At 33.5% G+C, this 25,025-nt stretch overlaps 1 protein-coding gene across 4 annotated transcripts; it reads left to right on the top strand.

Moving 5' to 3' along the window:
• Window positions 1–2: 2 nt before the first annotated feature.
• LOC128187125 (endothelin-converting enzyme homolog) lies at window positions 3–24,760 on the top strand. Of its 4 annotated transcripts, none has more exons than XM_052857338.1 (20): window positions 3–104; window positions 9,894–10,152; window positions 10,322–10,645; window positions 11,674–11,945; window positions 12,601–12,663; window positions 12,983–13,099; window positions 13,392–13,478; window positions 13,632–13,780; window positions 14,341–14,444; window positions 14,744–14,862; window positions 15,156–15,254; window positions 15,507–15,584; window positions 15,974–16,077; window positions 16,568–16,678; window positions 16,859–16,926; window positions 17,431–17,555; window positions 20,727–20,792; window positions 21,005–21,100; window positions 21,221–21,297; window positions 22,440–24,760. In XM_052857338.1, exons 2-20 carry the CDS (start codon window positions 9,894–9,896, stop codon window positions 22,537–22,539), a joined length of 2,418 nt encoding a protein of 805 aa, XP_052713298.1. In that variant the 5' UTR covers window positions 3–104; the 3' UTR covers window positions 22,540–24,760. The 4 variants fall into 4 exon arrangements, with proteins under 4 accessions (XP_052713298.1, XP_052713299.1, XP_052713297.1 ...); XM_052857339.1 differs by lacking the exon at window positions 3–104 and adding an exon at window positions 3,275–3,610; XM_052857337.1 differs by lacking the exon at window positions 3–104 and adding an exon at window positions 5,667–5,837.
• Window positions 24,761–25,025: the final 265 nt, after the last annotated feature.

The following is a 25,025-nucleotide window of genomic DNA, read 5'->3' as shown; positions in this document are numbered from 1 at the left end:
ATCAAGGGAGGGCACTGTGTCGATAATGTAAACATTAACATGAAATACAATTTGGTACAGAACATGTGATTGTGATTTTAATCAAACTTTTTGTCACTGAAGAGGTATGTAAAATTGCACCATTGAACTTAACAGTTGTTGAATTTCACAAGAAATTTGAAGAGCTTCTAACGAGTTGAAAATTTAAATCATTTGTTATCAAAGAATTAGAATCGTTCATCAACATAACAGGTTAGGACCAATCTCCCAAATGGGATATAATAGCCCGTTTGGGATAAAATAGCCCAAATGGTATATAAATTTGAAGTGCAAACAATTTTTTTTTTTTCAAATTTTTGATATAAATCCGCATTAAATTAAATGCAACAACTTTTGGTTAAGAAGTTTTTCTATATGTCTATAGTTTGTAAGATTGATCCCCAAAAAGTTTTGGATATACTGAGGGATCAATCTCCATAATAGTACAGCTACAGAAAAAGTTGTTGTATTTTGTAGCAAATTTATTCTTGGTACTGATTAGTGTTTAGATTGTAAGGTGTTATCTCTTATCAATTTCTCATTTACCGTAAGCCTTATTTATCTCTATGCCATACCCTTGATTACCTTTTAATTATAGTGATAATTAATAGTTAATTGCCTGAACCGTTATAATTATTTGATATTATGTATTCCCTTCCCACACTGAGGAGGTAGATTTTTCACTCCCCACACTGAGGAGGCACTGTTCACTATAAAAGTATAGTCTGTCCCAAGATATTTATGCTGCATATTTGAACGATTTTTAATAAAAACAACATACCTGTGACTGAAGTGCAATTAAAATCGATGAAAGGGAAAATTCCCAAGATAACTTCATTCACACATTATCATTTTTCCCTCGTAAAAATTCACAGGAATGAGAACAGATTTCCTACGGAGGTTTATAATGGGGAATGTTGACATCTTTTCTCCATTCGGAAATACTCGGGACACCTCGGGCAATTTTTCAACGTTATCATCCGGGCATCTTCATCTCCTTGGCAATGGAAAAACCTCGTAGACTTTTTATTTTTAGCCGTGTACTGATACCCGACAAGCTAGAGGGGGCGTTTCAAAGGGGAAATCTTGGGATTTTTTCATACTATTGAATGAACATCGTCTGGACCAAGAGGTATCTATAATTTGAATAATTTAAGAAAATATGCGGCAAAAATATCTTGGGACAGACTATAGGTGAAAGTACAAGTAGCAGAGTAGTGTGTAGTAGTAGTAGCAGTGGACAGTGAAGTAGAAGTAGTAGAGCAGTGTATTAAGAGTAGCAGTAGATAACGAATATATTTGGATTTATACATACATGATGTTTTTCTGTGGATTATTTCTTGTGTGGATTATTTCTTGTGTGGATTGTTCTTATGTGATGTGTAGACTTTGTGCGTAGATATGTAAATAAATTAGTAAACTCTTCAACGACTCTTCCATACTAACACTGACTAAGACTTCATACATTCATTCGGATCAAAATTAAATGTGTTGTAACTCGGCAATGTTCAGTCCGCACGCTCTGCGGAGAACATGCGCTAAAATTTCATCTATTCTAATGCATTTCAAAATCAAAAATTTTTGTTTTTTGCACTTTAAATTTTTATTCCATTTGGGGCATTATATCCCAAACGGGCTATCATATCCCATTTGGGAGATTAGTCCCAACCTGCATAATGCACCATCGTAAAGCCTCTTAACTTAAAGCTCATCAGAGATACTACATGTTAGAATACCACTGTCTTTAGATGACGCAGTACATTTAATCTAATTGTCTTTTTTTATGCAATCCATTTTGTATAATATGGTTTTCATCAGTTCATAATTGAGCAAAGGCGCTCCCTAGCTAATTTTGAATGCACAACGATATCTATTTATATAAGTCTACCCTCTATACCATAAAAGTATAGAAAGTAGACATATATAAATAGATATTGTTTGTCATGAACAAAATTGGCTTGTAAACACCTATGAATTATGTTTTTAGTAGATTAATCAGGTTGGAAGCAATCGTTCAAAGGGGATACATAATAGCCTATTTTGGATATTATATCCCAAGTAGGATAAAAATTTGAAGTGCAACTGCCAAGAAAATGAAATTTTTTATTTTGCAAAAAATATGGTAAATTTGCATCATAATAGATGAAAAGTAACAATTAAATTTTGGTAAGCAACTTTTTCTGTATTATACTATTATGAAGATCATTGATCCCTCAGTGAGTCAGTAAATCCAAAAACGTTTTGGGGATCAATCTTACAAACTTAAGGCTTACAGGAAAACTTGCTATCCTAAAGTTGTTGCATTTGATATACATTAATGTTGGGCAGTTTAAATCATGTTGAATCATTAGATTTCGTGGTGGTTCAATTTTTGTGGAATTCGTGGGTACCTCTCATCTACGAATTAACGTCCTCTACGTATTAATAAAAAAGGGTTATAAAGTCATAATACCATTTGAAAATTAAGTTGATAAACAAAATTACATCTTAACGAAGCAGTAAAATTTACAGTACTGTAGTTGTATACCTTTGTAGTATACATGTACATGGTATCCGATAACTGCATGCAATAAGGGAATTTGTTGCATTTTTGATTACATTATAAATACTGTACGTCATAATCAAATTTAAAAGAGATACAAAAATATACAAGTTGCTGTGGTTAGCAATTTGGAATTGCATAATAACTAAGACAATATTTTTTTCATTTGTAAGAATATGTTCTGTCAAAAATGAGGGATTTCCATTATATATTAATAGAAACTTGTACTTTGTATGAATATTTATGTTAAGAGTTGACAAAATGATTTTTACATATAATTATTATAGTTAATTATACATACATGTCTCTTTATTCAAGAAAATACATATTATCAGTTATAAAATTATTTTATCTAATTAGATTATATTATAGAAATAATTTACTAAATAATACACATGTAGTATAAATAGTAATTTATTTAATAATTTACTAAGCCAATCAAATATAGGGCATTACATATACAAGCAGAATTGAAATTATATATCAACAAAATACGAAATTTCATTCCAATGTGATTTCATTAAAGAAAAGTAAATGTGAGGTAGAAATGTGTAAATATGAAAATAAGATTCCTAAACCACGTAGGATATGAAAATGAGAAAATCCTATTACCATTAATGCATTCAACCATTCCCTTCTTCAGGCATCTACTCTTTCAATCGTTATTAAATATGAAATATAAATTCTAACATAAAGATCAAATAGATAACTTTAATGTCCAAGAAATGGAATAAGCTGATGGTTGAGTTCTGAGTGGTGAGACCTGGTGCACATCGTGTTCTGTACCACTGTCAGTAGCAGCAGGGATAAAAACGAAGAGGCGAATGGCTAATGAATGAAGGTTGTTTACTTCACTGCGATCAATGCCTGTCTGCTCCATTAGACTCACTGACATAGGGTTATATATACAGATGATGTTTATCATTGAAATTAGCATTTATTAAACATGAACGGAGGACTTCATTGACTTTGTTTTGTGGGGTTCTTTGATACTTTGATTTGCTGTCATTTCAAGAATTCAGGAGGAAGGACTCATAAGCTAATACTGTGGTATGTGCTAGGTATTTATGTTTCACTCACTGATCATTCTTTTTTTTTTTTTACAAATGTAAAAATGATATTATTATGATGTGTTTCAATATTGTTAATAATTGAAACTAGTGGGATGTGAAATATGATTACATTTGCACTTTTAAGTTCTAATTTCTTTCCTTAGTAAGTAAATTCAGTACATGTATAAAGTAATATTAGATTGCCAAAATTATATTTCTTGTTTAATTGGAAGAAAATTCTATGTTGGTGTATATACATATGTACAGAGTTGACAATTATTTAAAATCTTGTATTTTCCAAATCATTTTTGCATAAACATCAGTTTGTTCTTTACCCAGTCCATCTGTCTACCTTTCACCAATTCTTCAATGAAACTATTTTTAGTGTTTTGAAATTCTAGTGTTATGTAGTTGTGTGATTAGGTGCTGAGGAATTCTCCTAGAAGCTTACAAAATAAATCTTTATCCATTTGGAATAAGTGCTTCATTAACATTTCTGAGTGCCGTATGTAGATGCTAATTGTTACTTAGCTGTTTTTAAGTACATGTACTTTTGGAGTTTTGTTCTGTGAAAAAGAAAAGTTAAGTTAAATTCTTCTCTGTACCATGAAGGCGCATAAGGCTGGTGCTTATCCCCGGTTTCAGTAGTGCTAAGCAGGTGAGAGTCTTTGACTCCCATTGGATGGCCAGGACACCTGTCCATCGCAGGTTAACTCCCAGCATAAGCCAGTACCCAATTTCAGCTGGGTAAACTGAGAAAATATAGATAAAGTGCTTTGCCTAAGTGCACAACACACAACTTCAAGTGACCACAGGGGAGTTTGAACCAGCGACCTTTCAGTTACTGGCCTAATGCCCGTGACCACTGAGCCATGTGTTTGAATAAATAAAAGCCTTGATGTAATAACATTTTCTAGAAAATTTAGAATTTGGACTATTTTATAAAGTATCCTCTCTTTTATAGACTGGTACTAGTACTTGTTTGACTATATATATTTTGAAAAGCTTACGTCATGTACATCCAAGATGTATACGCATAGTGGATGAACGGCATCCTCGGAGGCATTGTGGTTGAGTGGCATCCTTGGAGGCATTGGTGTTGAGCAGCATCCTCTGAGGCATTGTAGTCAAGCGACATCTTCTGAGGCATTGTGGTTGAGTAGCATCCTCTGAGGCATTGGGGTCGAGCAGTATCCTCTGAGGCATTGTGGTCAAATGGCATCCTCTGAGGCATTGGGGTTGAGCGGCATCCTCTGAGGCAATGTGGTCATGTGGCATCCTCTGAGGCATTGTGGTTGAGTGGCATCCTCTGAGGCAATGTGGTTGAGTGGCATCCTCTGAGGCATTGTGGTTAAGCAGCATTCTCTGAGGCATTGTGGTTGAGTGGCATCCTCTGAGGCATTGTGGTTGAGTGGCATCTTCAGAGGCATTGTGGTTTTGTGGCATCCTCTGAGGCATTGTAGTTGAGTGACATCTTCTGAGGCATTGCGTACTTAGAATGTGTAGAAGTGAAAATGGTTCGTAAATCAGTCAAATATATCAGATTATTCAAAAGTCAGTATGGATGTGTTTTGTATTAATAAATATTTGCATTCTTGTTCAAATTATGCAGTCAAATATGGAAACAGAGGAACAAAATCAATAAAATCCATATCATTGTTTGATTTTTTTCAAGTTGCAGAGTCACTGCTAGCCAACAAAAGCTTGAAACTAATGTTTTCCAAATGAATTTGATACATTTATAACCAAAGAACTTACTATACATGTATATGTAGTTAAAGTACCTAATAAACTAGAATATGGCCTCAAGAACTTATTTTTCATCAACATCAAATTTAATGCAATGTAATTGTGTAAAAAAAGAAGCAGCAATCAATGTGTATTTCACAGTAATGGTAAATCAATACATGTGGCAGGCTCTACTAGTGTAGTGGGGGATACCAACGTCTTCTTCTTCAGGGTCTCGCGTACTAGGGGGATCACAGTTGTCATATAGAGCAGTGTATGTAGGAGTATATATTTACCCGTCCTTATCAGGTGAAATCACTTTCCTTATCACCGCAGGAAAATTAACCGGAGGTTTTAGGTATACTCCTTCAAGTGTGCGCTTTGCATTATGGCTAAATAAGTCGTGACTCAATATTATTGGATTTACTTGGTCTCATCAATGGCCAATTTCCTCTGACATTCTGTTTTCTGTCTCCATGGATAAAATGTATTTACAGGTAGGTGAGAGAGTTTTTTATGTTTTGGGTTTGCCATAAATAATGCATTAATTTCTGTCTGTGGTATCTACACTGCTATCAAAATGATATAACGCGGGATGAGACAGGATGTTAATTGTAGTTATCCCCTGACTTTTCCTACACCAAGGCCATATCTCATTGTTGTAATTTGTGAATTTCCTTATAGTTTATTGATTCGCTACTTCAGGTTATGAGTTTCTCGAGCAGAGGAGATATTTGTCATAGTGTAGTGGTATTATGACACATTGATTTTTCTATTTTACATAGAACTGGATTGATACTTTAACATGTCTTATAACTAGTGAAAAATAAATGTACCAGATATCTCTCTCTCTCTCTCTCTCTCTCTCTCTCTCTCTCTCTCTCTCTGACTTTGTGTTTGCAAATATATGTACCTTAGTATTAATCCTGCTGCAATGCAATTCCAACAAATATTGATTTTTTTAAAATCATATGGCTAACATGGAATATGCCAGTATAATAAGACTTTAGTGTAGACCGAATTAACACACAGATCCTGACTGTTCCATCTAGACTCTTGTCTTTGACAATCTCTTTGTCTAATCTGATAAGTTTCTTTACATCATCATCAAGTTAATGAAATCCCTTGTGAATCTGTCAGCTTATTAATGCCTTGGACTTCACTGATTACGGTTAAATTAAGAACATTTACTCTGTCATGATGTATACGTTTATGTTGAATTGCACTTTTAAGAACTATGAATATTATCAAAGCACTTTTAATATGTGTAGCACATTAGATTTGAAATATGTAACTTCAAATTTATCAGCAATCATTTCATCAATTTACATGTTTGTCTTTAGGAAATGCCTTTTAGTTAAAAATGCATGACCTTCCATTTGATATATATTTCTTGCTGATCAAACTATGGATAATAAACTACATGTATATTTATTGTAATTTAAAGTTATTAACTTTATTGATTGTTTATTTCAAAAGAATTGGAGAGGTCCCATTCCTCATTAAGGAATATGTGTAAATGTTTTATGTTACTCTGTGACTGTGTATATATGTACCTATATATATTATAGTCAGAGAGAGAGAGAGAGGCCAATTTTTGTGCAGTATGTAGTAAAACAAAAGGTTTTTACGATATGTTCATTAATTACATGTAAGCTAATTGATCAATGCGCATAAAATTTGTTTCACAAGCATACAATATCTGTTTGCATGTCAAACTAAGGAAATCAGTCTTCTTGGAGGAATTTATGTAACTCCTAAGCACACCAGAAAAGAAGGATTTTAATTTGATTTGGTTACAGTTGAAATGCTGTGTGTAATCTTGAGAGAAAATGGGATTGCACTACATGAATCTAATAATCCTAATAATTCCTGGTAACAGGAAAATCGTCGTGTAGACAGAGAACCTGTAGCATGAATTTTGTCAATATTACAATAATATTTACAAAACCATTGGATGTTGGCAAAGGTTTTCTCAACTTCACAAGGATAGTTTGTAATTTGCTTTCTATTATAGTACGTCAGATCATGCACCAGACATTATCAATATCTATTTCAAACGCTTTCATTAAAGATACATATCTTCGATCTCTCTATATCTCGCCATGGATATCTCTGTTCTGTAATTTGTTGAATTTTTTTTTTTATCTCAAAGTTCTATTTCCATTTTGTGGTGTAAAAAAAAAAACGTTATTAATGTTTTCATGTTGTTCCTGTTAGAAATCAATATAACAAATTACGCGATGATAAAATGGAGTTTGATAGAAATGACATATTTTGTTTGTTGAGGGGTGGTCAGTGGTGTTATTATCTGATGGAATACACCAGCTATGATTGATATGTCAACATTGTAGGTGTTTCACATACCTGTTATGCCTGGGAATAAATAAATGGAGGGGGAAGAGTTTACTTGGTACAAATTGTGTTACCAGGTAGATTAATTTTATAAATGCAATTTTTATTTAGGTTTCACTTCGTGTCATTTTGTACGGTACTGCTATTTTCTCAATACCCTCTTTATCGTTGATTTCTATCTTAAAAATGTCAGATTTTCCTTTAGTGTTGTATATCAAAGGTACTGCCAAAAATGGGTATTTTTATCCATTATATTTTGAAAATTTCATTTTTTAATCAATTTTATGTCATTTGAAACTTGTTCAAGTGAGTACCAGAACCATTAGTTTTCAGTTACAGTAGATTTACGACCATGTTATTTTAACTGAATTTGATAAATGTACCTTTTAATGCTTATCTTTGTTGCCTGATACCCTAAAGTGACAATAAAAAAATTGATATTCAGCTGATATATATTTTATAGATTTGACACAACAGGCCTTCAGCTATCAAATTCTACTCTAAAAGTTCAATTAGAATCTGTATGATGTATGTAAAGACTAAAGACATACACTCTCCATCTACAGTAAAACATGGTTATAAAGAAGTCCCATGGATGGGCGATATTACTTCGTTATAAAGGTAATTCGTTATATCCGTCAATTTTACAACTTGTTATTAAGTCACAGGGAATTAAATTCACTTCGCTGTAAGCGTTAATTCATTATAAGCGTGTTCGCTATAACCGTGTTTTACAGTAGTTACTGAAATTACTGATATCAGATAATCATACAGACTCTAATAAGCTACATTTCTCCTAGCCAGCATGCAACTATAGAAATAATTGATGGAAACTTTTTTCAACTGAATTAAAGATCAAACTACATTCATGATCATGAAACATGTATTTGGGAGATCATCAATTGGGTAAGTTTACTCATGCACTGACACATACTGATCGACAATTTATTGAATTTAGGTTGGTGATTTATATGCTGAAGCTGCACATTTCATAGAATACTGCTGTCTGTGATGCCTCTAAGGCCAAAGCTGTATGTGAAACGATTGTCTGTTGAGAGGCTAAAGTTTTACAGAGTCAGATTATTAAGCTATAATTGTATTGCCTCATAGCATGTATCTCATCGATTTTGATTCACCACAATGCTTCAAAATAGAGGAGTAAGATTAAGGTTGATTCTATGATGTCACAACCTCTGATTGCCTGTCAAAGTGGGAAACCTCTTCTCAGCTTCTGTCTCTTTGAAGGGACAAGAACAGCAGCAGCCTCTGGCTTGATTGATGGCACTGTAAGACATAAAAACCTATAAATGCCTGGTTTCCTGAAGCGGTCTTTGGGAAATACAATTTTCAATACAAGTGCTTTGAGGACCCCTCAAGATGCATTATCTCAATGAGTTATAAAGCAGTTTGAAATCAGGGAAATCATTATCTGCACATGAAATATGAAAGATATGAATATTTTATAACCTGTAGTGTTCACATTGATCGTGAAATATGCTTGTAAAAACTATAAAACTGACAATGATTATGATTGAAACAGATGTCGGAGAATTCTTCAACAAATAATATGATGCTAGTAGCAGTAATCAATATGGGCATTGCCAGTTTCCTGGTAGTAGTTAACACCTATGTAAATATTATAATGTTTAATTTATTTTTACATATTGTTTACTATGTCAATGTCCTGGTACATGTAGCATTACTCTGAAGTAGATAATTCATTGTTTAATCGTGCACCTATATGAGAGTAAGTACAGCTGTAATCATGCAGTTAGGCCTCATTTTTACAGTACACCTAATTCTCATGTACAGTGTATTAAAAAAATGAGACATTTTCTATGTTAAAAAAATGAAATCAGTTTTAAAATGATGTGTGAAAATACTGTCAAATTTCTGTTGCAGTATATGTGATGTAAATGTTTGAGGATGAATAATGAGAGAAGCAGAATTTGTGTGCTGGGACAAAAAATATTGAAATATGAAACATAAAATCAGGTTTAATTTATGAAGTAAGTTGATGATGAATTTGGGTTCAGAGAAAATGATATTTCTGGTGTATTTAGATTAAGAAAATTTGCACAAAGTGCCTGTAGGAAGGTCTAGATCGGCTAGGAATATGTTGTATAAGTTGATTTTAGTTACAGCCAGCTTAAGTAGAACTATTTGTATTCAGTTGTATGCTTGTTGTATTTTCACAGATGTCCAACAAGGGGTACAAACACACCCATCTGGAGGAGGATGAGGCCTCAGAGAGCAGTGCCCCAGGGGCCCTGGACTTTGACACGGGGGTGGTGGTCCGCAGTAGTGTGTTTTCCTGGCAGCGTAAGACACTGCTGGAGCGTATTCTGATCGTCTTGTGCTCTCTACTCATGCTGACTGTCCTCATTATGGCCATCGTCCTGGCAACCAAGGATTCCAGGCCTAACACAGACAACAAAATCTCACAGCAACAGAAATGTAAGAAGTCAAACAATTAAGTTATGATAAGAATCTGTGCATAAATAAATGATATATTACAGATTTACCACAGTGCAAGCTTTTATCTCCATTTTCAGAAACATTGCCATAAGATTTTACCATAATGGTGCTGATTTTAATTTAATTTTCTCATTGGTGATTCTTTTAGCACAGATTTGTAGAGAGTGTGGAGACATCATTCCAATCATCAAAACAAACTATTCAAAGAAATGCCCCACCCCCTCTCCTGCGCCTCCCAGCTCTACCCCTAGCTGTCCTGGGTCCCCGTCGGTGTGTGTTACACCAGCCTGTGTGACCGTGGCAGCCTCTATCTACAATGCAATGGATGTGACAGCGGACCCTTGCGAGGACTTCTATCAGTATGCCTGTGGAGGATGGGTGGACAAGCACCCCCTTCCATCAGGCCACTCTCGCTGGGGCACGTTCAATGTTCTTTGGCAGGAGAATCAGATCATACTGAAGAAAGTTATTGGTCAGTTCACTTCCTTTTTATTCAATCTAAAGAGTTTTCAAAATCAAAGATATAGAATTTTGTAAGGAAAGAAGACAAGTTCTTACCAACAAGCTTTTAAAGATTGCTGGATACCTCATGAATTGTTTGTATCCACCCTCAAAAATATTGGACTTTTTTTTTTTTCCATGTATGTAACTTCTAGTAAAAAAATTCATCTTAATAAAGATGATCATTTTGTCAGTTTTTGAGAGTTTTGCAAAAATTAGCAAAATTTTATGATGCCATTATTCTAAATTTGAAATGTGTTTTCAGAGAAACATATAGGAATAAAGATTTTGTTTCTGACCATTTAACATTGAAACTCATTTGGTTAATTGCTACACAATGTGTGCCAATGTTGCACTTACATGTAGCTCTTTTCAAACCCCGCCCCCCCCCCCCCCCCTGAAAAAAAAAAAATCACCCATATATTTGGCCTGCAATCATTTTACTCTGCAATACAATATTTTCTTTGAGTAGCCTTGCATTGGAATAATTTTCATTAAACAGGTGTTCTTAAAATGGTAGGTATTTGTCCAGTTATTAAACGCATGAATGATTTTCAGGAAATAAGTGTTAAATGCCAGTTCTTGTAAAGGAAATGCTCACATAGAGATTTGGGTGGTTTGGGTGCATATTAACTTGATTTTAAGGACCACAGCAGACTAATTGTACTTATATTTAAAAAATTAAGGTTAGCTTTGGTGCAGGGCTGGTATAACCCATTTATTTGCTTTGGTCCAGTTAAATGTTTTATTAATACATGTATATCAAAGAAGAAGATGGGTAACAGAAGATGCGTCATCAATTCATAATATACCGTAACTTATCTCATGTACACATATAACATTTATATATCAAAGAGGTTGTTCCTAAAGGTAAGAAAATAAATGGATATTTCATACATGTTTTTATTTACAAAGTTTAAATCTTATAACACATTTACTCATGAAAAATACATTTTTAAAGAACAATTTTGATGGAAGTTGGTCTATTTGTTGGCACAGAAAAATCACTGAACAAATCGTCAAGTGCAGCTGAGTTTAAGGCCCAAAAGTATTACGAATCTTGCATGGATGTCAACAAGACTATCGAAAAGCTTGGGGCTCAGCCAGCCAAGGAGTTTCTGTCAGGAATTGGGTCATGGCCAAAACAGAATGAAACCAAAAACTTTGACATCCAGAGCCTAGTGGAGAAGATTAAGGCCTATGGAATTGGGGTCCTGTTTAATTACTGGGTGGGAGTAGATGACAAGAACTCCACAGTCAATATTCTCCAGGTTTGTTGTACTCTAATATGTAGATATCTTAAGCTATGTAAATCCAATGTACATGTAGCAGGTCATTGAGGTCAACGGCTTTGTCCTGATATTCCCATCATCTCGTAGATCATCATCTCATGTCAAACCAGCATCTTATGAACATCAAGCAGTAGTTGTTGACTCTTATGATCTGTCAGTCACAAGGTCAAGGGAACTATAAAGTTTCCAATTTAATTGATTTTGAAGTTGACTTTACAAACCACAGTTTTCAATTTAATTGATTTTGAAGTTGCACTTTACACACCACATTCATAAGCCGTGTTTGAAATATTGGGAGTTTTGTATTTGGCAGAATTTTGATTTAAAATAAGTAGGATAACTTTGCAACAGCTTTCAAGAAATTTTAATTGGCATTTTATTTTTGAACTTTTACAGCTTTACATGATTACCTGATCTACAGTATTTGCATCATTTAAAATGAATTAACCCGGTAAAATTAAGTGATATGAGTATTGGAAATTTTGCTTTGTTTTTTTAATAAATGAATTAAATTATCTAAAACTGAGGAACATCGCATGTATCCTTAAACTTCAAACAAGTTTTTCAGTTCCTCTTCATAATAGTAGTCATATGATTTTAGTCTGTTTCAATGAACTGCTTTATGATGTTTCAGATCGATCAAGGAGGTTTAGGATTGCCTGAAAGACAGTATTATCTGAACGAATCTGACAAAAAGGTAAATTATAGTAAAAGTTCTAAAACGACAATAGTCAAACAGTAATTTACTTTTAATGAATTTCTTTAAAAGTGGTTATTTACGTGTGGTGGAAATTTACACTAGTTACACGGTAAGATTTAAATCGTGGATAATACCCCTGCATGTATGGTGAAAAATTTAAACTTTTTAATGATGAATCATGTATCCGCCTATTTAATACCCACACGTATTGTTTTACTGTAGAAAATGCGTAGTTCGCCACCAGCATAAATAACCACTTTAATGGAAATAACCTCATTTGAAGTTTATCATAACATCATGAATATAATATCTGCAGGTTTTAAATGCGTATTTGGACTACATGACTACAGTAGGTGTATTGATGGGAGGTGAGAAGAATGCTACCAGAAATCTAATGCAGAATGTGATAGCCTTTGAGACGGAGCTAGCAAATGTGAGAGCCATTGATTTTATGTCTGATATATCTGTCCTATGCCTGCTGGTGTTATGTATGATGAACCCCTTTGCAGATAATTGACCTAATGAAGTTGAAAAGGATGTCTGAGGGAGAATATTAATGGTTTTGTGGTGGTTCATGGAAAATAGTATCTTTAGTCAGCACTGAGAGAGAGAGAGAGAGAGAGAGAGAGAGAGAGAGAGAGAGAGAGAGAGAGAGAGAGAGAGAAGAGAGAGAGAGAGAGAGATGTTTAATCTGTTATAATTGTGTGTACATGACTCCTTTTTAGATCACAGTTCCAAGTGAGGAGAGAAGAGATGAAGAGAAAATTTATCAGAAGATTAGTATCACAGATCTTCAGGAAATTGCTCCTTTTGTATGTCTTAGTAACTGGTTTATTGAAAATTTAAACTGTTATATGTTAAGCATAAAGATGTTTGCAACTACATGTATCTGAGTTTTCACTAAAATTTGGATTTATACACTTATGTTGTAAATGAGATTTTCATGCAATTTGTTTTAATTTCAGTTAAATTGGACTAGATTTTTCCATAAGATGATGTCTGTTACCAATATTACACTAGCAGCTGATGAGCCCATTGTATCTTTCTCATCTGACTTCCTCGGGAAAATGTCAGCATTAGTTACCAGCAAAATAAAGACATTAGATGGAAAAAGGTTTGTGTTACAGTTGGATAAAAGTTCAGTACATTCAACATTTATTTGTTCATTTAGTTCCATAAGTGATATATTCAAGTGATTATACATTTGATTACATTACTTTGAATATAAAGTGAAAATAATGACACAGATATTATCCATCCTCCCAAAATATACCAGTACCTCATCATCTTACCTCCTGCTGATTTGTTACATGTAACTCATCTATACTCATCTATACGGTAACTGTATGATACAAGATTTAAGATTTTATTTGGAGGGGGGGGGGGGGTGTTTCTCTTCTTGAATTCTAATATTACACTGCAAATCAATTCTGTATTCAAGGTCCTTCAAATACTTCAACCTAGAAATATTTGGACCAATTCAAATTTGTTCAAACATTAGATTTGTTTGTTAATACATGTACATGTAAAAAGTATCCTCAAAATTCAGGATTTGTCTTGAATGTGGTCCCTCTTAAATTATAATGATGGAGATGCAGTTCCCCCCCCCACCCCCCACCACCACTCATCTGCCTTTGATTGAATATCAATATGAACCTGATTCATTTGTTGCAGAACACTACATAACTACCTTTTGTGGCACATGGTCAGTTCTCTGACATCCTTCCTCTCCAAGCCTTTCAGGAATGCAAAGAAAATTTTAACGGAAGCATTGTCAGGTGATTTTTATAAAAATTTGTGAAAACCAGAATTTTTTATTCAATGTATTTAACATTTAACATACCGAACTAAAGGTTTGTCATTTTACAAATAATGCTAACAATCATTTATCTTCTTTTTATAAGTATTTAGAGGAAATTGGCAAAAATTAAAATTTGTACATCACCATATTTACATTAATTTGGTTAGTTTAGCAAATGTTCCATTTAATTAGGTTTTTCATTAGTGTAAGAAAAGATTGCAAATGCACCATAAATTCTTGACAGACTTTAGTACAATTACTGTGTACATTTGTCAGGCACTACGGGAGGGGAGGAGTTATGGCGTTACTGTATCACAGACACGGATGATGTGCTGGGAATGGCCCTGGGAGCAATGTTTGTCCAAGAAGCCTTCAAGGGGGACAGCAAGCAAAGGGTTAGAAATCAGGGTTTATATAGTTAGAATAATGTCTTAATTTGACAAAAATTTTGTTGGTTTTAATAGAATAAATTGTACATCAGTAACTTTACTATAGCCTGAAATTTTATGCCTTAAAAAATCCCATTGAGCTCAGATTCATTTTAGCTAAAGAACTATTTTTTCAAGATTCCTCTGATAAAATACTCTTTTTTGACACATGATTGATCAATTCTAGAGGTTTAGTTCATCTGGCTCTTTGAATTCTTAAATGTATTTGAGGCATGGATTTTCTTGTCTCTGTGCTGCAGGCAGAGAGCATGGTGAATAAGATCAAGGACGCCTTCAAGAAGAACCTGCCCCGACTGTCATGGATGGACGACGAGACAAGGCAGGCGGCCAGGGACAAGGTTTGTTACAAGATCGATTGCTTTAGAATTAATAGAATTCTTGGTTATGATACTGATTGCTTTAAAATTAATAGTCAGAATTCTTGGTTGCGTTACTGATTGCTTTTGAATCAATAAAATTCTTGATGGCCCAGTTTTCAAGGGATTTCATATTTTTAACTTCTGTGGAATCATTATTATTCATAGGGCACCAATGTTTCCGTGGGTAACCCTTGCCCACATGGATTAATTTCGAATGATATTATTTTTCAGGCTAATGCTGTGATTGATCTCATAGGCTTCCCAAGTTACATCAGCAACCACACCTTGCTAAACGAAGAGTACAAAGATGTAAGATATTCTTGGAAATTGGAGTAAATATGTCTTGATTGTTAAGTTCTTGAAAATATGCATTATAGGGATTGATAGGGAAATATCTGAGTATTTGTACATGTAAATCATAGATATACAACATATGTACCAGTAGTATTATTATAAAGGTTTGACAAATAGTATTAGTTTTGATGAATAGTTGTTAAATAACCATAACAGACAGTAGTAAAAACTGAAAACCAGTGAAATTCTTAAGTTGTGCACTTTTATGATGTTGTCTGATACAAGATATTTACTAAGTTATCTCCATGCTGATAGAAGTAGGTCTGTAAACAGAGGACTAGATAATGAGTGTTGGGAGATGCGAGGTGATAGCTATTATTATCACATGGTTATCACCTTTACAGCTGGAGGTGTCTGCCGGAGAGTACTTCAAAAACAACATCAGGAACTTATTGTTTGTTGTTAGAAAAGATCTACAGACTCTCAGGTCCAAACCCAAGAAAAACGAGTAAGCAATGATTTATGTAAGAGTTTGGCCATTGAGTATGTTTATATGTTCAACTTGATAACTCAATTATCAATGAATACATTTATTTTCTTGACAGCCAATATATTTTATGTATTATTACATCTTTCTAACAAGTGGAGGAGGTATAATTTGAACAAAATTTGGAAAAATTACTTATAGCATGAAAATAAAAACCACCAACATAATATGTACCATGGTACCATGTACCAAGACCAATATGTTTAAAATCAGATCCTTTGATCCGCTCACGAAGATCTCTACACTAGCGAAGATCTCTACACTAGCGAAGATCTCTACACTAGTGTAGCGATCTTCGTGAGCGGATCAAAGGATCTGATTTTAATCAGATTGTACCAAGACATTATCTTGTGACATATTGAACACATAGACAATATATTATATGATTTTTTTTATTGAAATCAGTTTCTGATTCTGTTGAATTATAACAAGTCATTGGTCTAATTTGTAGGTGGGATATGACCCCGCCCACTGTTAATGCCTATTATACACCAACAAAAAATGAGATCGTCTTCCCTGCTGGGATCTTACAGGCTCCTTTCTACGATATTGATTTTCCAAGGTAGGGATTTGTTACATGTATGAATTTTCACAAGTCCAAAAGTAGAGATTATAGATTGTAATAATGTATGTTTAACAACTATTAAAACAATGATGGATTGTAATAGTTTGATAAATTTTTTAATGTAATAACGATCGTGGGGAAAATGTTTCAAGCATTTTGTATACTATCTTATTATAGGTCATTGAATTTTGGAGCCATGGGAGTTGTGATGGGACATGAACTTACTCATGGATTTGATGACCAAGGTGTTTTATCTTAAAATCTTGTATACATGTAGCATAAGATTTATTGAATGATAATAGAGATCTGGAATCTTGTATAACTATGTAGATGTGTATCATATATCATATATCTCTTTACTGGCTATGAGGAGGATAGCAAGTTTTGTTCAGTTGTTTTCAATGGTGCAATTAACTTGCTATTGTCCATATATTGAATTTAAAATGTAGTGACTTGGATGGTAATAAACAAGTTAGAGTTATTGTACTTTGAATTTAAAACGTAGTGACTCGGGATTTCACCAGAGGTGTTTTGAGATTAAAAGCAAGGGAAATCAAATGCTGCCTGGGCTTAGTTTTGCTGACTATTCACTATATGCAAAAAAGTTAGGGAACTATTTCACAGTAATTAAAAAAGCATGTACATTTGTATATTCATCCTAGTTTTACATAGAAAATGTCCAAAGAGAATTAATAAAACCTGATATTTATTAAACAATAACAAAGCTTTCCTACTTGTTTGTTTGTCAGGGAGAGAATTTGACAAGTATGGGAATCTCCATCCCTGGTGGAACAACCAGTCTATCATCAACTTCCAGAACAGGACGAAGTGTATCATAGACCAGTACTCACAGTACAAAGTAGGGGACAACCATGTAAGTCATTCATCAGTACCTACAATGTAGTCAGTGTATCATAGACCAGTACTCACAGTACAAAGTAGGGGACAACCATGTAAGTCATTTATCAATTTATCAGTACCTGTAATGTGGTCAGTGTATCATAGACCAGTACTTACAGTACAAAGTAAGGGACAACCATGTAAGTCATTTATCAGTACCTGTAATGTGGTCAGTGTATCATAGACCAGTACTCACAGTACAAAGTAGGGGACAACCATGTAAGTCATTTATCAGTACTTGTAATGTGATCAGTGTATCATAGACCAGTACTCACAGTACAAAGTAGGGGACAACCATGTAAGTCATTTATCAGTACCTGTAATGTGGTCAGTGTATCATAGACCAGTACTCACAGTACAAAGTAGGGGACAACCATGTAAGTCATTTATCAGTACCTGTAATGTGGTCAGTGTATCATAGACCAGTACTCACAGTACAAAGTAGGGGACAACCATGTAAGTCATTTATCAGTACTTGTAATGTGATCAGTGTATCATAGACCAGTACTCACAGTACAAAGTAGGGGACAACCATGTAAGTCATTTATCAGTACTTGTAATGTGGTCAGTGTATCATAGACCAGTACTCACAGTACAAAGTAGGGGACAACCATGTAAGTCATTTATCAATTTATCAGTACCTGTAATGTGGTCAGTGTATCATAGACCAGTACTCACAGTACAAAGTAGGGGACAACCATGTAAGTCATTTATCAGTACCTGTAATGTGGTCAGTGTATCATAGACCAGTACTTACAGTACAAAGTAGGGGACAACCATGTAAGTCATTTATCAGTACATATACTAGTAATGTAATCAGTGAATCTTAGACCAGTACTCACAGTACAAAGTGGGCCAATTTCAATCAACCTTGGCACAAAGCAGTCTTAGGCAAAGGGGATTCAAAGTTGTGAAAATTAAGGACCACAGCGTTTTTCAAGAGAAGATACAACACCCCTACGAATGTGTTCGGAATGTTTTCTTTATCATTGTTAAGCAGGGTTTGAAATTAACAATCGCCCACTCGCCATTTGCGACTAAGTTTTCGTGTGGGTAATTTGAAAATGCCAGGGGCCCACATGGCAATTAAACAATTCCTGATGCCAACACATCTTCTTTCCAAATTTGTCCGAATGTTTCTTATTTTAATTTAGGTTGATCACTCAGACGCTTATCTTTACCTATCTTCACTGTGAAGTCTAAACGTCTTGATGATCAAGACTACTGAAGGTCTTCATCAGTCAAGCGTTTCATAGTGTACCAAGAAACATTACTTTCAAAGCCTCTAACTGATTTCGGCATTGTTATAATACTTCGATTTATGGCAATGGTTGTATCAGCCAGCCAAAAGAAAAGGATTTTTATTTTTAATAGGAGATAGATTAACCAATATAGATGTAAAGGAACACCAAGACATGTGGTTGATTCAGAAGACTTGAGTTATGAATTTTAGAAAATGAAGTGTTTGAAAATTTGAACAGAAATCGAAATTTAATATGAATGAATATATATGTACAATGGCATGTTATTAAATGAGATTAATAAAACCCTCTTTTTTTAATCTTTTTTAAATGAAAAGTGTGGGCAACTAAATTTTGATGTGGCCCCTGGAATGACGAAGTTTAGTAGCCCACATGGCTAGCAAAAAATTCAAGTTAGTTTAAAACCCTGTTAAGTATGTAATAAATCCAGAGGTGCTCGAATGAAAGTTAACGAGACTTCACTGAGATTTGTTCAGTTACTGTGAAATTTCGAGCGAAAGTGTAAGTGTTCGGATAATATTTTCAAAATACGCAAGTACTGGTTGATTTTCATATCATATTCTACTTTGATTTATGTTAAAACATCAACATCTTGTAAGATGTATGTCTTTTTTCACTAATAGCGGTTTTTTAAATTAAACGATGATATTCAGAACAGAGTTATCGTTTGTGTTCAACCATGTGTAGAGTGGTTGATAATACATATATAAACATTGGGTTGCTTAATAAAATCATAGCCATGTTTGATGCTTGTGATGTGCAATACCATGTTTTTAAAAAAAATAATGGGTAAATGTTTTGCATAAAAACTTAGTGTATCAAGCCATTTTCAAGGAACATTCTGCATAAAATAGTACAGTCTGTTTCACTTTTGATGTTATTACTAGGTCAGGCGCGGATCGTAAATTAATTCTGAGGGGGGATCTCTACTACGCATGTTAAATTGTCGCAACAGCAGAAAAAAACTTTTTTTTGTATTGTCACATTTATTTCTGGAACACATTTTATCCACCAATTAATGAACATAAAGTTTAAAATCTTTTTGTATTTATACAGTAGTCAAATTTATATTTGACTACAAGTACCTAGATTCTCTATAATAGACTATAAACACGAGGCACGATTTTTACTGTGAAACTGAGAGGGTCAAATAAAACCATGTGGTCTAAAATTTGAATGACAATAACATTCGCAGGGGTGTACATGTATTTAGAAATTATTGAAAATTTTTGAGAAATTTTAAAAATTGTCAAGATCAATATGGCCAGGAAAGCTGAAATCATGTGGAACCATCCTCAGGTAGTGTACATTTTAAGTCATGAAAATCATGACCCCCTGGGGTAGGGTAAGGCTGCAATAGGGGGTCAAATTTTTACATAGGAATATATAGGTTAAATCTTGAATATTCTCAAATACTAATTAGCTGGGAAAGCTGAAACTTGTGTGGAAACATCGTCAGGTAAGTTAGACTCAAGTTTGTTAAAACCATGATCTCCATGGTAGGGTGGGGCCACAATGGAAGAAGGATGTGATATGTGATATGAGTATAAAATCATCCTGTTAACAGAGGGACTTGATTATAAACATTAGTATATCAGGTGGAAAAATACATTTATTTTTTTTATACAGGATCTACATGTATTAATATTGTCCAGATAGTTTGTATTATGACTCCATTAAGGTGATTTCAACATACCTATTGTTGCTCAGGTGAGCGATGTGGCCCATGGGCCTCTTGTTTAAGTGATGGGAATAGGTATTGATCAGTCATTAGTTGACAATATTTTAAGTTAAAAAAAGCATACTTATCAAATAGCTTTATAAAATGAGATATAATGTATTTGTATGTGTAATAACAGCAGCTTTAATTTTTTTTATTTTAGGTGAAAGGTAAACAAACTCTTGGAGAAAACATTGCTGACAATGGAGGACTGAAAGCTGCCTATCATGTGAATATTTTATTCTTTCATCAAATTTTGATAAAAGTTGTCTAATTTAGATGGAAGGTTTTGGTCCTTCAAAGAAAATGATATAAACAAAATTTTTGTACGATCTGCATCTTAATGGTAATAATAAGCTGTAATGTTGCTGGATTGTATACCTATTCATATCTAAATGTACGTTGAACATGGATTATAATTACTGATATTCTTCTTACTAGGCTTACAATTACTGGTTATCACAAAATGGTAAAGAGAAACCACTGCCTGGGCTGAATTTAACGCACAAACAGCTGTTCTTTCTAGGCTTTGCACAGGTCAGTTTACTGCAGAATGTCTTTTTTATATACTTATGAAATCGCAAATCATAGTTCACATAGTTACATGTCTCTAAAAGACAGTTATGTATTCTTCATGACAGCTATTTTGTTGCTTAGGTATGGTGCTCTACAAGTACAAAGGAAGCAGACCACCTACAGATCCTCACAGACCCCCACAGTCCTGCTATATACAGGTAATATCTCAGTGTTACAGGTGCTAGCTATAGTCACAGGTAATATCTCAGTGTTCCTGGTGCTAGCTAAAGTCACAGGTAATATCTCAGTGTTACAGGTGCTAGCTATAGTCACAGGTAATATCTCAGTGTTACAGGTGCTAGCTATAGTCACAGGTAATATCTCAGTGTTACTGGTGCTAGCTGTAGTCACAGGTAATATCTCAGTGTTCCTGGTGCTAGCTATAGTCACAGGTAATATCTCAGTGTTACTGGTGCTAGCTATAGTCACAGGTAATATCTCAGTGTTACAGGTGCTAGCTATAGTCACAGGTAATATCTCAGTGTTACTGGTGCTAGCTATAGTCACAGGTAATATCTCAGTGTTCCTGGTGCTAGCTAAAGTCACAGGTAATATCTCAGTGTTACAGGTGCTAGCTATAGTCACAGGTGAATAAGTGTTGATAGTACTATAGCTACAGATGAATATCTCTGGATTAATGTTGCTTGCTAAAGCTACAGGTAAAAATATCAGTGTTAATGGGGCTAGCTATTGATATAGGTAAATGTCTTGAATGTAAATAATTCTAGCTATAGGAAAATATCTCTGTTAATAATGCTAGCTTTAGTCACAGGTTAATATCTCTGTTTTGATGATGCAAGCTATAGCTACAGGTAAATATATCTGAATTAATAATGTTTGCTATAACTATAGATAAATATTTTTGAGTTAATGATGCTACCTACAGCTCTACAGAAAAATATATCTTAGTTAATTGTGCAAGGCTTAGCTATATTTCCAGCTAATATATCTCTGTGTTAATGATGCTAGCTATAGTTAGAGGTAAATATTTGTGTTAATGATGCTAGCTATATCTATAGGTAAATTCCTCTTAGTTAACTGTGCTAGCTATATAGCTACACCTGTAGAATGTTTTTCACAACTTCTACAAGTATTGGTGTTAGAAATGCCTATATTTCTCTATTTCTTGATTATATCTTTTGGATTTTTTATGCAATTTGCTTTAAATAACTTACAGCAAGTTTTCAAAATGATATCTTCAAATTAAAGTCTCGGTTGGATGAATGCGTCCAGGTTAATTATTTTACTAACGTACATGGATAGCGATCGACTGATGTTGGCATGTTTTGTTTTTATTTAGAGTTATAGGAACTCTGTCTAATTCCAAAGAGTTTGCAGAGCAGTACAAATGCCCAGTTAATTCTACAATGAATCCCCAGAAAAAGTGTGAAGTCTGGTGATCAACCCATTTAGCATCTGAAAAACAGATTGCCCTGTACCAAATAGAGCCCAAGAAGCTTAAAACACACACAGCTTGTCTACATTATTTCCTGTGGTTATGTGATTGGGGTGCACATGTACCAAGGAAAAGTTTTATTGCTTTATATTTTATTTTGTATTTTTTGACTGATTGGTGCTTTAGAAATAAAAGCCAAGTGTGTATGAATGAAATGATATATCTTTTTTGTTATCCTAACATAATGAAAAAGTATTATTCTTAATGTTTTTAATTACCCTATAATGTAAACCAAAGATCGGTCCAAAATGCATAAATATAAATGGCCGTACATTTATTTTTATTATAGCACATACTTCAGCAATGCATTGACTTTTATCACATGGCTCTTAGCCTGCATATATTTTGGTTAATGCATTGAGTATATCAGAAATACTTGTACTTCAATGTATGTAATGTCTAGTAAACATTGTGCTTAAGGTCATTATAAGATATTATTTACATGTTCATGTATCAGAAACTTTTTTTTTATTTTAGAATTTTCATATAATTGTTTTTGTTGGCATTAATAATATTGTTAATGGCATATCTTTCCTAAGATCATGTACTGAATCTACCTATCAATTATAAAGTTTTACCGTCTGTGTTTTCTAGCAGGGTCGTTTATTTGTGAACAAATGATGAGACTGTGTCATAATAAAATGGGTCTTTTTACCATTTATGTTATATAAGTTAAAGACATTTAAGTCTAATAATATCTAAGATTTTGTAAAATCAAAACCTTTGTAAATCTCATTTTAGACATTCTTTTACAAACAATTATATTTGTTAGAATTGTCTTATTTTCTACAATTTGTTGACAAAGTTTTTATTCATAATGAATCAGTAGTTTATTATTGTTTAATCTAGTCAGTAATTGAATATCATGTATATATATTATATGTACATATAATTATCATTTATACCATTACATGTATATGAATCTCACATGAATGTTTATGTTAATACACACAATTGTAAACAACTCATACATTGTAATGTAAATTAGTATACATACTGGTATTTTGAAATATAAAAATTTTTGTGTCTTTTGCAATACTTACAACAGTTAATATAGGTATAAATATATTTTTTGTTCTGCAATCCAGAAAAAAACTTCCATCCTCATCTTTTCCATACATTTAATTAAACTAATACATCTATTGCACTGTCACATTTTTGGTAATAACATAAATATATGGGTTTGCATTTATCATTGTCATTTTAACAATGTCAATCTGACAGTGCAATCAATGCTATTTTGTGTTGGATTAACCATTACATGATAGCTGATAGTCCCAGTGTTTTACAGCTTCCTGACATGTTGTTGAATCTCTGTTCTAAGTCTACCTTTAGTCAAATATACACCAATTTACAATTTTCTCATATTTTCATAGTCAGAGATGAACACATCTGTCTATCAAACAAGTATTGTACTACCACTGTTCAGCTTTCAGTTTTCACAGTCATTTAAATTTGTCCTCATGCAAGTTTGTATATTTCATTTTTTTTTTTTGAAACTTTTTTTATAAAGCAATAAAATTCCTCAAAGATTCTGATACAGTTTATTCTTGCCATTTTGTATTTGTGTGAATGTCAGTTATATATGAACAGCACAATGCAATAAAATAATCTCTTTATGAACAAAATTTACATCGTCTGTACAAAATCCTCAAGTATCTTTAGCCAAGGCTTGTGATCCAGTCCGTTACCAAAAAACCGTTGGTTAAGGAAAAGTCATCATTATTGAATTGTCTCTTATGTTAATGTTTCATTTCCTTAGTGGAGTTCTTGTCGGTTTTTGTCTTATGTATACCGTAGTAATAACTGATCAGAAAGGCATTGTATAGTAATTACTTTTGGTCTTTTTTTTGTCTGTAAAGTAATTGCTGAAGGCATTGTATAGTAATTACTGTTAGGCATTGTACAAGTATACTGAATATGCTTAGTAACACTTCCGAGGTCGTTCAATGTATGTACATAAATGTTGTTGTTCATTGCGTGAAATTGTTGATCTTGCTTTGTTGTTGAATCTTTGCAAATCTTGTTCACGTTAAAGCATTTCCACAAAGAAGGCATTGCTATTTTGAAATGTTTTAAACAATCCATTTATCATTTTTGTGTTGAAATCCAGTTGTTTTGTTTGTTTGTGATTAAAGTTCAAATAAACTGATATTATTTCATAATTTATTTTTTTTTTTTTTGTTGTATAAATAGTTTCTGAAATAATTATTTCTCTACCAATGTCACATTTAGGTAGTAAAATAATAACATAGGAAGTGTTACCTGTTTTATTATGAAAAGTGAAGGTAGTGGCGTTGATGTTATCAAACTTATTTTCCAAATGTTCCTAAATAATTTCCTGCCGCTTATGTCCCTATAGTAAGTAAATCATTTATTGAACTGACATGTGTTGTAATGATTTTAATATAACATATTATTGTCACACCC

The sequence above is a fragment of the Crassostrea angulata genome, chromosome 6 (assembly GCF_025612915.1).
Source record: "Crassostrea angulata isolate pt1a10 chromosome 6, ASM2561291v2, whole genome shotgun sequence".
NCBI lineage: Eukaryota > Metazoa > Mollusca > Bivalvia > Ostreida > Ostreidae > Magallana > Magallana angulata.
The sequence above is the reverse complement of the archived record's forward strand: the minus strand, read 5'-3'. Positions and strand labels throughout refer to the sequence as shown.